This window comes from Cavia porcellus, unplaced genomic scaffold (genome assembly GCF_034190915.1).
Source record: "Cavia porcellus strain 051 isolate PalLab524CR breed Dunkin Hartley unplaced genomic scaffold, mCavPor4.1 scaffold_16, whole genome shotgun sequence".
Classification (NCBI taxonomy): Eukaryota; Metazoa; Chordata; class Mammalia; order Rodentia; family Caviidae; genus Cavia; species Cavia porcellus.
The window spans coordinates 59,441,933-59,455,720 of NW_026947499.1; the positions used below are offsets into that span (position 1 = coordinate 59,441,933).

The following is a 13,788-nucleotide window of genomic DNA, read 5'->3' on the forward strand; positions in this document are numbered from 1 at the left end:
CTCCCAAAATAAAGCCCTAGTAATTGAAAGATGAAACTTTTAATAGCAAAAAGATGTTGTGTGGTGCACATCACCTCCCAGAGATACACAGTCCTAACATACACATGAGTTATATCAGTCCTCCTTTATGCTCTCTTTATGACTCAGGTTCCAAGAATGAGTCATTTTAAAGCCAAATTCTTGAAACTGATTTTTCTCAACAAACTTGGGCTGAACCTTCAAAATAGAATCTACAGCTCCCATAGCAATAAGCATTCCTTTATTTAGGTCAATACAAATGTACAAAGATTTCAGTCCAAAAGTTGAGTTTGATTAGAAGAAAACAGGCCATATGAAGTTAGGAATATATATATAACATATACAGTGTCATACTATACAATTAATATATATTAACCAGAAAAGTAAGCTTTTATAATCCCAAATTTAAATTGGTTAGGAGCCAGAAAATATGCAGAAATTGGCTCAAATTGTATAAACCTAGTGGCAATAATTTATTTAAAAAAAGAACAATCTCCATTGAAAGAGGGCAGTATGACATAGCACAACTCATAATAATTCTAGCCAAAGAAATATGGTTGTGCAGATGCTGAATTCCATGTGATGAAATACCTTACCACTTACTGCAATAGATCACACACAGCACAGAATTCTTCTAAAGTACGTCTATCTTGGGGTAGTGGGGTGTTTGGGTGGATATAGTAAAGACCTAGTTTCTTCTCTAATAAGGCAAGATCTACCCAGAGGTGTCTCCCTGGAACTCTGGTCCTTCTTATCTGCTATGTACCTTTCAGTACCCTGCATCTGCAAAATTAGCAAGAGCTGCGAAAACCACTGTGAGCACTGATTTCTGCTACAGCAAGAAGTAAACTCCAGGATCATCCCATGTCCCGTTATCATAATGTCTTGTAGCCCTCCAGCACTGTGAGAAGACTCAAACCCTGAATCACCTCTGATACAAAGAATACACCATGTCTTTCTTGAGCAGTTACTGAACTATCCCATAATTAAATGTAAACTAACAGTACAAAAAAAAAGAGCAAGAAAGTAAAATGGACATTTTCAACTTTTGCAATCTATCCTGAACATTTTAAATTCACATTAAGGAGTGCAGTTAAGTTTATGTCTGGGATTACCTGACTGTTGGATGACAAAAGCTGCCTTCTTGACCTCATCCTGTGACCGACCATCCGTGACCACCACCAGGACCTTGGGGACATTCTTTCTCATGCCACTCTCCCACGTCAAGACCTTCTCCTTGATAAATGTGAGGGCCTTGCCTGTAGAGTGTGGTAATTTAGTATCACCTCAATAAAACCTATCCAAATGCAACCTGCCCCATTGATAAGAAAGCATCCAGACCTCGGGATGACAGGAAGGGCTCAGTCCCACCCCTGCTGATTTGGAAAGTGAAGATCTATGGATGCCCCAATTAGTTGTACCTGTCCTCGTGTTTCCTCCTCTGTACCTAATGTTCTGGAGAGCCCCAAGGGCCAGGGCCTTGTCATTGTACGTGTTCAGCTTGAACTCAGACTTGACCTCATCACTGTACTGCACAAATGAAACCTGAAAGGAAATGTGGGTTAGAACGGTGGTCAGTTTGTTGAACACTTCAGTCTTAGAATGACTCCTCTAGTTGTAAGAACTGAGAGAGGGGGTGTCTTAGACCAGATGGAATATTATAAACTCATTCTAGGTATTGTTACAACCCTGGTCACTGTTGTCTCATTAAATTCTCTAAGTTCCAATCGTCACTGAAATTATCATGACTGCTACTGATAGTGAAAATACATTTTATTCCCATGTGCCTTTCTTGACAATACAGAAAGAGATACATGAGTCTGGGGAATGGTGAGATCTCAGCATTAGAAATAAGAACCTCCGTTTTGAACACCAAGTTGGCTAAACAGCTGGTTCTCAGTCAGCTGCTCCTTCTCACTGACTATGCTCATTCTTCATAATAACAGTCAAGACTCACAGGATTCAAATCTTAGCTCTATCAATTAATAGCGATAGGCCACTGGGCAAATTCCCTAAATCTCTGGACAGTAGAGATAATTTAGCTTCAAGGCATATTTTAAGGATTAATAGTTATAAATACAAAGTAACTAATACATAGAAATTTATAAAGTCTTATGTTAGAAAGCCTAATTTCTAAAAAGGATGAAAAACAGCTTAACTAGTCACATATTAAAAAATAAAAGCTTTTTTATTCTTACATTGGATAATGCCCCAGAATTATCTGGGGATTTGAAATTCAGTATACTCTGCAAAGTACTAGTTCCTAAAGAGAATATGGTTGGTTTAGGGAATTATTTTTCATTTATTTTGAAGTGTGTTTTTTGTATAACATCTCAAAGATGTCACAATACGAAGAAGAAAATTCACTAAAATGAATAGGGAAGAAAAGGAAAAGATAATTTTTAAAAAGGTACAATCTCCTAATCTGAATAGAAGAGGGTCAAACGCGTAATGACAAAGTACAATGATATTTGCTATAGTAATAGCACAAAATACTTGAGGAGTAGAGAAGGCCTTAAGCCATCAGGCAGCCTTTCCAAGATTGCTGGATCGTGAAGGGGGTGTTCAAGGGTACAGAATCCAAGGAATCACTAACTAGTTTTATTCAGACTCTAAAAGAGTCTGGAAGACTACCCAAAATCGTTTAGACTCTCAGAGCTCTTCAGTCCAGCGTACTTTGGGACAGCTAAAGGAGATTCTCAGCTTTGCCGGCAGGTTAGCACAAAAGGATAAAGATTCTTTTAGCTTCTTAAGGAAGCATAAACTTCTCTGAGTTTCCACTCTCATGTAACTAATGCATTTGAAGTGATTTCACAGCAGTATAATTGGTAGTTACCATTTTTGGAAAACAAATGAAATATCAACAGTGAGCAGGATAACAACACATAATAGGTGGCGTCTTCCATTCACCCATCCTACTCACTCTACAGGGCAGGATGCATCTGTTTTCCAGAACTCTGGATGACCTTTTATGGAAAATTATTATCGTTGGAAGTCTTAAATAGGAAGTTGGAATCAAAATCCCATAAATTCTCCAACTGGAATATCAGCTGGCCAGTAAAAAAACTAAAGGAAGATTTATTTTTGTATTTATTTATCATTCACACCCAAGTCCTTCCTAAAAATACACACGTAAAGGAAATAGCAAATATTAAAGGTCAAAACACTTACAAGGTGAGTTCAGAGGAAACAGTGAGATACTACGTGTGAGTAGTCACTGGCAACCACCTGGGGCCAGCAGAACGACACCCACCTGGATACCAGCAGGACTGACTTCATCAAAGGCTCCCACAGTGTTAAAGATGAATTTCACAACTTTGTTAAAATTGTCATCTCCAATGCTCCAAGAGGCATCCGTCAAGAACACAATATCCGCCTTGGCCCCTTTGCACACTGGAAAAAAAAATAAATCTCCTTAATTCTTTCATCCAAATGACACTGCATGACAGAAATACAGGTGGCCACCTTGCCACCCATGGTATTCAGGAGGCCTGTGCACTACCTGACAAGGGTCAGAAGGGCAGAATCTCTGGCCTCATGCAGGCCTCCTAAGCCAGCATCAGCAACAATAAGAGCCCAGGGACTCAGACGCAACATAAATCTAACCGACCCTGGATTCCTACTCTAAAATTACTCATTTTTTCAGATCCACTATGTAGAAATATTCTTGCTGCATGAAACTCTCCAAGTAGCTTCAGCCAATAAATGAGGGAGAGATCAAATGAAGAGTGTTGATGTCCAGAAATAAAAGAGGGCCACAACGGGGAATTTGAATGAAATTGTCAACATTTGATGAAAATGAATTTGTTTTTAATTATAAGTTTGGCCACTCCAATCATAAGGAGGGAAGAGGAGGATAAACAACATATTTTAAACAAAATATTGTAAATTCAAATCTTTTTAGACTTAGAAGCTAAGAAAATTCTAAAAAAAAACAATTTAGCAAAAATTTAGTTTATAAAAATTTATTACATACAACATGCTACACCAAGCTGAGGTGAACTACCAACTTTGGGTGATAATCAGGTGTCAGTGTAGTCACCAGTAGTAGCAAACATACCAATCTGATGAGAATGTTGACAGCTGGAGAGAACTTTATACCCTGCTTGGTTTTGCTGTGAGCTTAAAACTGCTCTAGAAAATAAAGCTTACCAAAAAACTGTCCCTTAGCCAAGATTATCTACTGAATTTCTTTCAGTAGCCTAATTTTTTAAAGCCATTATTTTACCCTTTAATAATACACATTCAATGTTTACATTATACTTTTATAGCAGGTTAAATAAAGTTATAAGTATCCAGATAATTCTAACCTGAAAGAGAAATACTTCCAAAATCTAAATGACTTCTGGAAAACAAAATGTGAGGAAAAGACGAATCCAGTAATAGTGTTGAAGGATAACCTTCTGAATGGAACAGAACAGCTTTCTATCCTTTTAACAGTTCATTGCAACTGACAATTATGTCTCAAAGTTTGGTGAATGCAAAGTTTTTTACTTTGTATAATCTGGAGCCTTTCTTGGGTTAGAAACCAGGAATTCCAGTGTCAAAGGCCTCAGGGATTTAGTTGCAGATATAGCAAAAAAGGTTCATGGCACCTGTGGATGCCAGGAACCACCAGCAGGAGGAAATGCCCGCCATGTGACTACAGACTGTGGAAAGTATCAGTAGGTCTTAATCTGCAAAATTGAGAAAACAGAGTTCCAACCAGAGAGCTGGAATGCTTTATGGCTGATTTTATTCATACCAAAATGTACCCTAGGAGGAAGAGGAACAAACTACTGGTGATTTGTTCTTTCTAGCTGAAAACTCTTGCACCGAAACAAAAGCTCAGAAATGTCCCAAACCAACTGTGAAGGATGTATGCAGCCTAACTACACAGTCAGTAAATGATCTACAGCAGAAGGCGCGTCCTGCTGGGCTGCACTCACCCTCCCGGGCAGGTGGAATGGTGGGAGGAGGGGATGGCGTCGGTGGTGTTGTAGGAGCTTCTGTGGGTTTCACGGCTAGAATTTAAAAGTAATAATTAGAAAAATGTAACATGTGCACATTTCATACCCCAAGAAGTAAACTTTAAGAGTAAACTTAAATTCTCAGTAACAAATCAAGGCTCCATCCTCCTTGGCACTAGGAGTTTGGATCTGGCCAAACTTGGTGCCTTTGGTCATCATTCCCTATAACAATAGCCACGTCAAGATGGTTCACATAAAATTCAAGGCAGGTCACATAAAATTCACAATGATGGAGGTGCTCTCAGATTTCCCCTGTCCTGGTTCAGCCCCACCCTTAAGGTAGCATCAAACCTGCCTATACCAGGGAGTTACTGCAGAGCCAGGCTCCACTGGCCACCACCCATGGCCAACACGACCCAAGGGAGAAGTATAGGCTCAGGCTCAGGAAGTCCCCTCTCTACAGCTTCCATTCAGAAGCCCCATGGAGACCTCCCAGATTAGTCAACACATACTGGTGTGCTCTTTGACAAGGACTCCCGGCCCCTCGAGATTGGGTGTCTGCACAAAAACAGTGGCGCTGTATTCAGCTTCTGGGGAGAGGTCAGTGAAACAGTGGCTGGTTTCTGATCCTCGCACTGTGATTTCTTGTCCTCTTGTTCCTGATTATGACAAGAACGGAAATGCAAAGATTACCATCCTTTATAAAGATGTTTTATATATTGCTTTATATATGAAACAAAATCTTCTTTCCTAAGATTCCAAATATTCCCACTATGTACTCCAGTTCTGTTTTTTGTTTGTTTGTTTGCTTGCTTGTTTGTTTTGTCTATCTCATTTTTTAAATATACATACCATCTGCAGGGCTCAGCTTTAGCCTGTAGGAGGTAGCTGCCCGATGAGGCGACCATTTGACACAGAATGTATCCCACCCAACCTGGTAAGTTTTCAGATCTGTCACATTTAAATACACTACAAAAGAAAGAAAGAAAGAAATTCACTTTCTAAACAAAAGCAAAAGACCATAGTTTTGATCATTACACAATTTTCAAACTTCCACTGTGGCTGAAAAAAATAGATGTTTTTTCTCAATATTTCGGTAAGAAATATTATCAAATATGCATGACAGTGTAGCACAGTCAGAACAAACTTTCCTTTCCATCACTGATTTTTTTTTATCGGTACTGGGGATCGAACTCACGACCACCTGCTTGCAAGGCAGGTGCTTATGCCACTGAGCTAAATCCCCAGTCCCTCCATCACTGATTTTCAAGGAAAGAGAATACCATACAGTCCTTGAAAACTGTAAATGTCAGACATTTCATGAAAAATAGTAAATTTTTCTGGACAAGTATCTACTAAGTGCTTATTTATCAAAGCACTTGATGACAACAAAATTGTCAGATGTGGTGGTGCACACCTGTAATCCCAGTCCTCAGGAGGCTGAGGCAGGAGGATCGTCATGAGTTCAAGGCCAGTCTGGGCCAAATAAGAAATTCAAGCCCAAAAATCTGAAACACTTGGTGAGACGCTGTCTCAAGAAAAAAACCTATCATGGGCCAAATCAGTGTTTCAAAGATTTAATCAAATTATATCAATCAATGCAAGCAATATATGCCTTAGCACCAAAAGCCAAGAAAACTATCATCATCACAGCTCTATACAGATCTTCCATAAACAAAATGACAAATCCTGTACATTTTGTCTTTGACAGTTCAAATTAAAATATTCTACGTCAACCAATTTCCTCATCATACAATTTCATATATTCAGCTACTCATGGATTTAGACAGACATGTTGTTAAACTGGACACAAAAGTACCTACCTGCACAATGCTAAACAAATAGGCATACATTAAAACGATAAAAACAGACTGGCCCAGTAACATTTCCTACATACTTTCTTCCATCCACAAAGAGATGCATGACTCACATGTAGTGCCTTGATCTGTGAGGGGAACGCTGAATCCAGAATCATACTGAGCATAGACGTTCACATCATAGGTAGTGCTAGGATTGAGATTGTGTAATGTGTAGGATGTCACTTCCCCAACAAAGGCTTCCATGGGTTCATTTGAACCTTTAGTAACAATCACAAAAATACAGAGAAATATCCAATCACTGGTCTCAAATTTTGCTCAGAATTAAAGATCTTAATACTCAATGGAATGAGGAGCATCAATAATTCCTGTTGTCTTCATAAATTTGCTTACTGTAGTATGTGTCCCATACAGTCTTCCCATGAAGACTACATAAGGAGAAACTGAGTTCCTCACTCCCCTAAGCTAGAGTACCTAGAACTCAGCAGATGTACAAGCAATGTTCCTTTGGTAAATATGCTCTCATGCCTCTTTCCTGAGCCCTACTTTGTCAGCATAGTGCTCTCCATAGAGTAGGTGCTTAATTAACAAGTTTTTAAAATTCGTTGCATAGATAATACAAGCATTTCTGTCTTGAACCTCAATTTACATATTTTGGTTACTGAAGGTCCTTGGATGTCTATTTCTCTTTTCTCATTCCTACACAGGTTCACTTTTTTTTTTCTCTTGCTTTCTTGCCTTCATTTATTTCTAGTTTGCAGTCTTCCTGCATACAAGATGTCCTGGAAAATTTGGTACCAAGAGCTTATTTCTTCCAATTTTAGTAAACATACAAGCACAGCATAGAAACAAAGACAGCAAATAATTCAATCAAGGTGATAATGTTTTAGGTGAAAATGTCAGTGAGGAGTTAAAAGCAAGCTTGTCATAATTAAACTAAAATATATAAAACCTATGGCCAAATGGAATAACACTTGGACAAAATGGGAAAGGCATGGAAGTTTATATTTTTAAAATATGTGTTGTCTCATGGTCATAATAATGTGAGGTGCCTAAACATAAGCAGTTTAAATTTATACAGTTTTATGGACCAGGTCTAACTTTTCAATTGTGGAATTTAATGAGAGCCTCAACTTCACTCTAGTAACAAAGAAACTTTCTATCACTGACTAAAAACATTGATTCCATAAACAATACTCAGTCAATATGTTAAGTGAACAGAAGAATCCAATAGTAGGGAATAGAATAGAAAATACCTTCATATGCACATAATTCCCAATGCACATCTGTTACAATAAAGTTGCTTCCTTACCCACTGGCTTATACACAATTTTATAACCAAGGACTGGAGATGGTGATGGATCCCAGGACACCCTGAATCTCGTATACCACTCATCAGAGATGTGTATGTTCTGAGGAGGAAGGAGTCCCACTGAAAACAAACATGGCATTTATCATTCGCTCTCCTCAGCACACGAATAGCACAGAAATGCATGAGCATTACTGCAGCAGTCCTGTGAGAATAGTTTACTGCATACTATTCCATAATTTTCTTAACCGCCAAACAAGTAAACCCCATTAAAATGATTAACAAAACCGTCATAGTTTTCAAAATTCAAACTTCAGTTCGAATGGATTCAAGAACTGATGATTTTCAGAAAAGCTTACTAAGCAGGAGGCAAGACTGAGAGCTGACATATGACAGAGTGCAGGAATACAGACAATGTAAGAGACTGCAGATCTGTTTTAGAATGTTACAGAGTACTCGCTTCAAAATTAAGAGAATGTGATCAAAACACCTTAGTCTATGAGAAAGATATAATTCACCCAAGAATGTGCAGATAGCTAATGACCAAATCAATGTTCTTTTGCCACCCTGCCCTACCTTCCACTTCATAATCTAGAGGGCAGCCTTAGCCCCCAGAGGTCCTGCCTCAAAATCTACCAGTTACAAAGCCTAGGAAGTTTAGGTGGTAAGTTAAGACGTCACTTAGTTTCCAAACTAAATAACCTGACTTGAAGAACTTGTTTTCATAAGAGACACTAGATAGGACTTGGCCCTTCCTGGATATAGGACAGAGCTCATAATATTTTTCTTTTTGTTTTCTTTTACATTTTAATAAGCACAAAATTACAAAACATACCATTTTTCCCCAGAAAAGTACTAAAATATATTTTAACTGTAAGAGAAAGTGAAAAAAGGGAAGTTGTTAAATTAATATCTTTCAGGAGTCCCTGGACTGTTATTTCCATTGACTCAGCCCTTTTGGCAACAGTAAATATGCAGATTCCTGACCTCCACAGACTGGGCTGAACCTCGTCTAGTCTTGCTTTTCCCCCAAGAGCTTTCAAAGGTTATCGTTCCCAAATGCAGTAATGTTTTCCAGAACATTAAAGCACAAAAAAAAATTTGGGCAAATGAATGAAGAAAGAAACCTAAAATCTTGCAACCTAAGTAGATTTTTGCTGAATGAAGTAGAAAAGCCCGATGCCAATGTTCACCAGACGCGGACCTAGCGCCAAGCCCGCCTTTCTGCTACCAGCCACTCAGTGTGGGCTGCACATTAGAATCCCACAGGCCAAGGTCGTGCCTCCGGCTAGTGGCAGCATCCTTCTGAGTGACTCCCAGCTCTTGTATTTTTCCAAAGCTCTGCACATGACTCCAGGGAACAACCAGTTTAAAGAATCTTTAAAGCATAAGAAATTGTCACCAGTATGCGTTAGAAAAGGGGCCCGAACATGAATAATTCTTTACAAACTGTTTGGTACAATAATTTTTCAAAATATAATTACATTTTTAAAAAGAAGATGGTTGCCCATTTTGTATTATTTATGATTTAAGATCCAATCAAATCAGAGTCTTTTTTAGCTGAGCATTGATAGCCTTTCCAGACAATAAGCAATAGATTTAAAAAGAAACAGAATTACAGTACATCAAGTAAGGAAAAATATGCAGATTTGTGTCTCCTTTTTCTTCTCTTGGTGGGTCTTTAAAACTAAATTGTGTTCTCATGCTGTCATTTTGCAAAACTCAGTGTTTAATGAAAATGTTAATACAGTATCTGAGATGCAGTGATAAAGACAAAATTTAAATAACTTCAAAAGTACAAGAAGCAAAATCAATATCTCAACAGCTTCAAAGTAAAGATAAAATAAGAGCTGTAAGACACTGACCAGTTCTGCCATTCCCTGTTAGGTGACCTCCATCTCCATCTTCATAAACAGCAATAACAGTAATTTTATATGGAGTATCGGGTTGCAGGGATTGCAGTATGATATTATTTCTTCTGCCTGGTACTGTTGTCTACAGGTAAAGATCAATCACACAGTTATTGCCAGCTACAGGACTTTCAGATCAAAAACTAACATTGTTTTATGCATTCCTATAAACAATAATGGTTTATTTGTTTTCATTTCATCACACTCCTGGAAAGACATCATTTGCATTGCTTCCATGTAGCATGGAAGAATGGTTTTTAAGTCTTATGGATCTGGCCTCAAATCTCAGATGGACCACCAAAAATCCTTTGGACAACATCTCAAGGAAAATATGAGGATTAAAGAATGAATACAGCGCCTCGGAGGACACTGCCAAGCACCACAGCACTCAGGCTGGGTTTGTCTCCCTCACCCTTCCTCATTGCCATTCTGTCTTCAGGTCCTTCAGTCAGTATTTACCAAAGACCCTCTATGGACCAGACAGGACCCACTAATGAGCAAAAATGAATTCAGTCTTTGCTCTCAAGTATATCAGATCATCTGACACCAACAAGATGGAAATGAGGAAATGAAAGAAACATTCAATTTCCTCTTCAAAGAGAAATTACATTTTTTATGTGTTTAGAATGTTTTAAAAAATTGTGCATTTTTCTGTGGCAAGGTTCTACACGAACTAAACATAAACCTTTTTACTTTGGCAAGCTAATTGTGGTAAAACTGTTTCTCTCTTCTTGATCAGAAACTCTAAATGGTAATTTAGTCTTATTAATAAGAAAAAGACTTCAGTTTAAGCTTCCTATACCATGTCCACAAAGATGAAAGATTTTATCCTATGGAATTCATTGAAAAAGAAGGATCTAAGACAATATTATGTGGTTAAAAGTTTGCAAACCACAGACACAACTCCTCTACAATCAGCACTGTGAGTAATTTTCTGTGAGGTTATCACAGCAATTCATCATTAAACATCGATACAAGCCAATCTTCCATCCACAACAAATATACATGCATAGGAAAGACTATAAGAAAGCTACAAAAACTTTAGCCTGGATTGAAAGGGACGAATTATGACACTCCAAATACTTGAAGAGGTTAGGGGATGGAATTCAGTGGTAAAGCACTTGCTTATTATGTGCAAGGCCCTGAGTTCCATTCCCAACACTGAGAGCACACACACACACACACACACACACACACACATTTTGGAGCTATCGGGAGAAAGTAAACTGTACCATAAAATGTTAAGTTTAGAGAAGGGAGAGATTATTTACTTAGCCTGGGTTATGGAAGAAACAACTTGTAGAGGAATTAGACTTGAAGAAAGGCTAAAATTTGAATAATTACATCAACTGACCATTAATTTATGTATTCCAAAATAAAAGGTAATCATATCTCACTAGATGTTCCTATGACAAAAGTAAGTGACTACAGATATGCACATGATCATGAGGTGAGACAGTTTTATAAGCTACTTTTAGAACAGAAGTGAATCTGAATCACTGCTTCCCTGGGGTGAGGTAATCCTCACGTGATATCAGAGAAAGTCTTGAAATCTGACTGCTGCACAAACATCAAGAATGCCTCTCCAATCAAGTCACACTTCTACAAGAAACATTTAACTTCACCCTGGAAGCAGCTAAGCTTATAAACATGCCAGTGAGTTCCATACTTACATATTCATCAATTGGATCCCCAACAGTGGTAGAATAAATGATCCTGTATTGCTGAACTGGCCCATCGGCATGATCCCAGGTTACAGAGAGAGTATTGGTTGTCTCATCAAAGACTCTAATATTTCTTGGTCCACTGCGTGGTACTAAATAAATAAAATAGAGTTTTTTTTGCTTGCTTTGTAGCATTACATAGGTCAGGTGCTTGCAGATACTTTGTCACTCACAAAGATGTTTAATCACTTCTAATGAGATACAGATAATTTCTGATGAAATATTCATCTTCTATGCTTTTAACCATTCTTCAGTTCAGTTATTTAAATACAGGATGACCAAAAACTGGATATTTTTGTCACTTTTTATATCAGCAAATATAAAAAGGATGATTTTATCAGATTTATTCAATACAAGAATGGCCTGGTTACTGAGCATGGTAGCACATGCCTATAATCTCAGCAGTTAGGAGGCTGAGGCAAAAGGAAATGAGTGCCTTAATTTAGAGGCCAACCTGAGCTACATACTAAAATCAATGCCAGCCTGAACCCTGTCTCAAAAAAAGAATCAGCTGATTGAAATGATACTTGCATGAGCAACGCTCGGGATAGTCAGTACATAAACAAATGCACTGCCCGGGTGATGCTCAGGGTAACCTGTTAATTAGAAATGTAAAAATTACTACATTTCAGAACTACAGTGACATGATGAAAACTTTCAGTGACAGAGCTAGGTTTGTACCTAAATATACAGAGTGGGGGGAAAAGGGATTTTTCTAGTCCTCTGTATCCACATCAGTTTAATGAAACAAAAATCAAGCTTCCACACTTCCGAAGTGACCATTGGTAAAAATTAAGGAAACCACTCTAAACTTAGGTCCCACATTTAAAAAAAAAATGACTAAGTGAAATTCATTAAGCTCATTAATTCATTAAGCTGGAGTCAGTGGTAGCCCAGAGTGTGACGGGCAGGGGGAAAAAACTTCCAACATCTCTTACCCACTGCCACCCATTCCTCACTCACAGGGGAAGCCCTGCCTGTGTAACTAGGGGACAGGTGGAGAGAGCATGGCCGCCTCACATGTTCGGCCCTGGCTGGGGCTGGGCATCCCCTCTCCGTCCGAGTAGATCGCCACTATGTTCACAGAATAGACCGTGTCTGGAATCAGCCGCTCCAGCTGCACCTTGCGGATGTTTCCCGGCACCACAATCTGCAGGGTGAGAAAATGCCAGATTCTGTCTGATGGCAGCCCCAATTCTTACCCTGTCTTCAAGCAGTCAGCAAAAATCTTTCTAATAAGAGGCTGGTCCAAGACACAGCAGAAGTCACATGTGTGTGCCCATAAGATCTGCTTGGGCCGCACCATTAAAATTTACCCTCAAAAGTTCTCTTTCTAAAAATATTGGTCTATCGTTGACTTTTCAGTACTTAAACTATCTTCCACTTATGTTTGTTAGAAAAATTTGCAAATACAACATCTACAGCTGATGTTATTTATCCAAAGAATATCCTGAGTGGTAGGCACACTAAGAGAAGGGAGCCACTGCAGTGCAGGAGGGGGTAAAAAAGCAATCCCATGGGCTGGACACAGGCGGATCAATCACTTGAACGTGTCCCACCACACAAGGACATGAAAACCAACATGCTTAGGGGATATACACATTGTATATCATCTGGCTTTCTTTGTCCAAAAATTACCACTGTTAATTTTTGCAAAGACTTACAAATTAAATTAGTCTATATATTTATTTTCTCATAGGTAATTCTACGATACTGTTATTCACATTAGTGATTTCTGATTTCTAAATTATTTCTCTCTTACAAAACTGAATTGTATTATGAAGACAGACAGCAAGTTATAAGAGCCAGTAAAGGCAAATTTTCATACATTCCCACAATAAAAACTTGTGTACTTTACAATAAAGTACAAGGTCTAGCAATGATCTGCATCTGTGATGTTTTTATCTCTTAAAGCTAACCTGAACTTTCCAACATTCTTTTTTGCTAAGGAAAATTAAAATTCGCCTGCCTTAACTCATCATAAACAATCATTTACGTGTTTCATACAGGTGTCTCAGTGACTTACTCTCACAGGCCACCAAACATAACACAAGCATGATT

At 38.4% G+C, this 13,788-nt stretch overlaps 1 protein-coding gene across 5 annotated transcripts in view; it reads right to left on the reverse strand.

The window, feature by feature from the left end:
* Col12a1 (collagen type XII alpha 1 chain) overlaps window positions 1-13,788 on the reverse strand; it is a 102,796-nt gene that overhangs the window by 26,859 nt on the left and 62,149 nt on the right. For all 5 annotated transcript variants that reach the window (XM_063226899.1, XM_063226897.1, XM_063226896.1 and 2 more), the window contains 11 exons: window positions 12,748-12,877; window positions 11,677-11,819; window positions 9,959-10,088; window positions 8,097-8,216; window positions 6,898-7,044; window positions 5,820-5,936; window positions 5,480-5,626; window positions 4,947-5,021; window positions 3,272-3,411; window positions 1,440-1,563; window positions 1,134-1,277 (listed from right to left, as the gene is read on the reverse strand). In XM_063226899.1, the coding sequence (XP_063082969.1) occupies window positions 1,134-1,277; window positions 1,440-1,563; window positions 3,272-3,411; window positions 4,947-5,021; window positions 5,480-5,626; window positions 5,820-5,936; window positions 6,898-7,044; window positions 8,097-8,216; window positions 9,959-10,088; window positions 11,677-11,819; window positions 12,748-12,877 (1,417 nt within the window). The remainder of the gene's footprint in view (window positions 1-1,133; window positions 1,278-1,439; window positions 1,564-3,271; window positions 3,412-4,946; window positions 5,022-5,479; window positions 5,627-5,819; window positions 5,937-6,897; window positions 7,045-8,096; window positions 8,217-9,958; window positions 10,089-11,676; window positions 11,820-12,747; window positions 12,878-13,788) is intronic.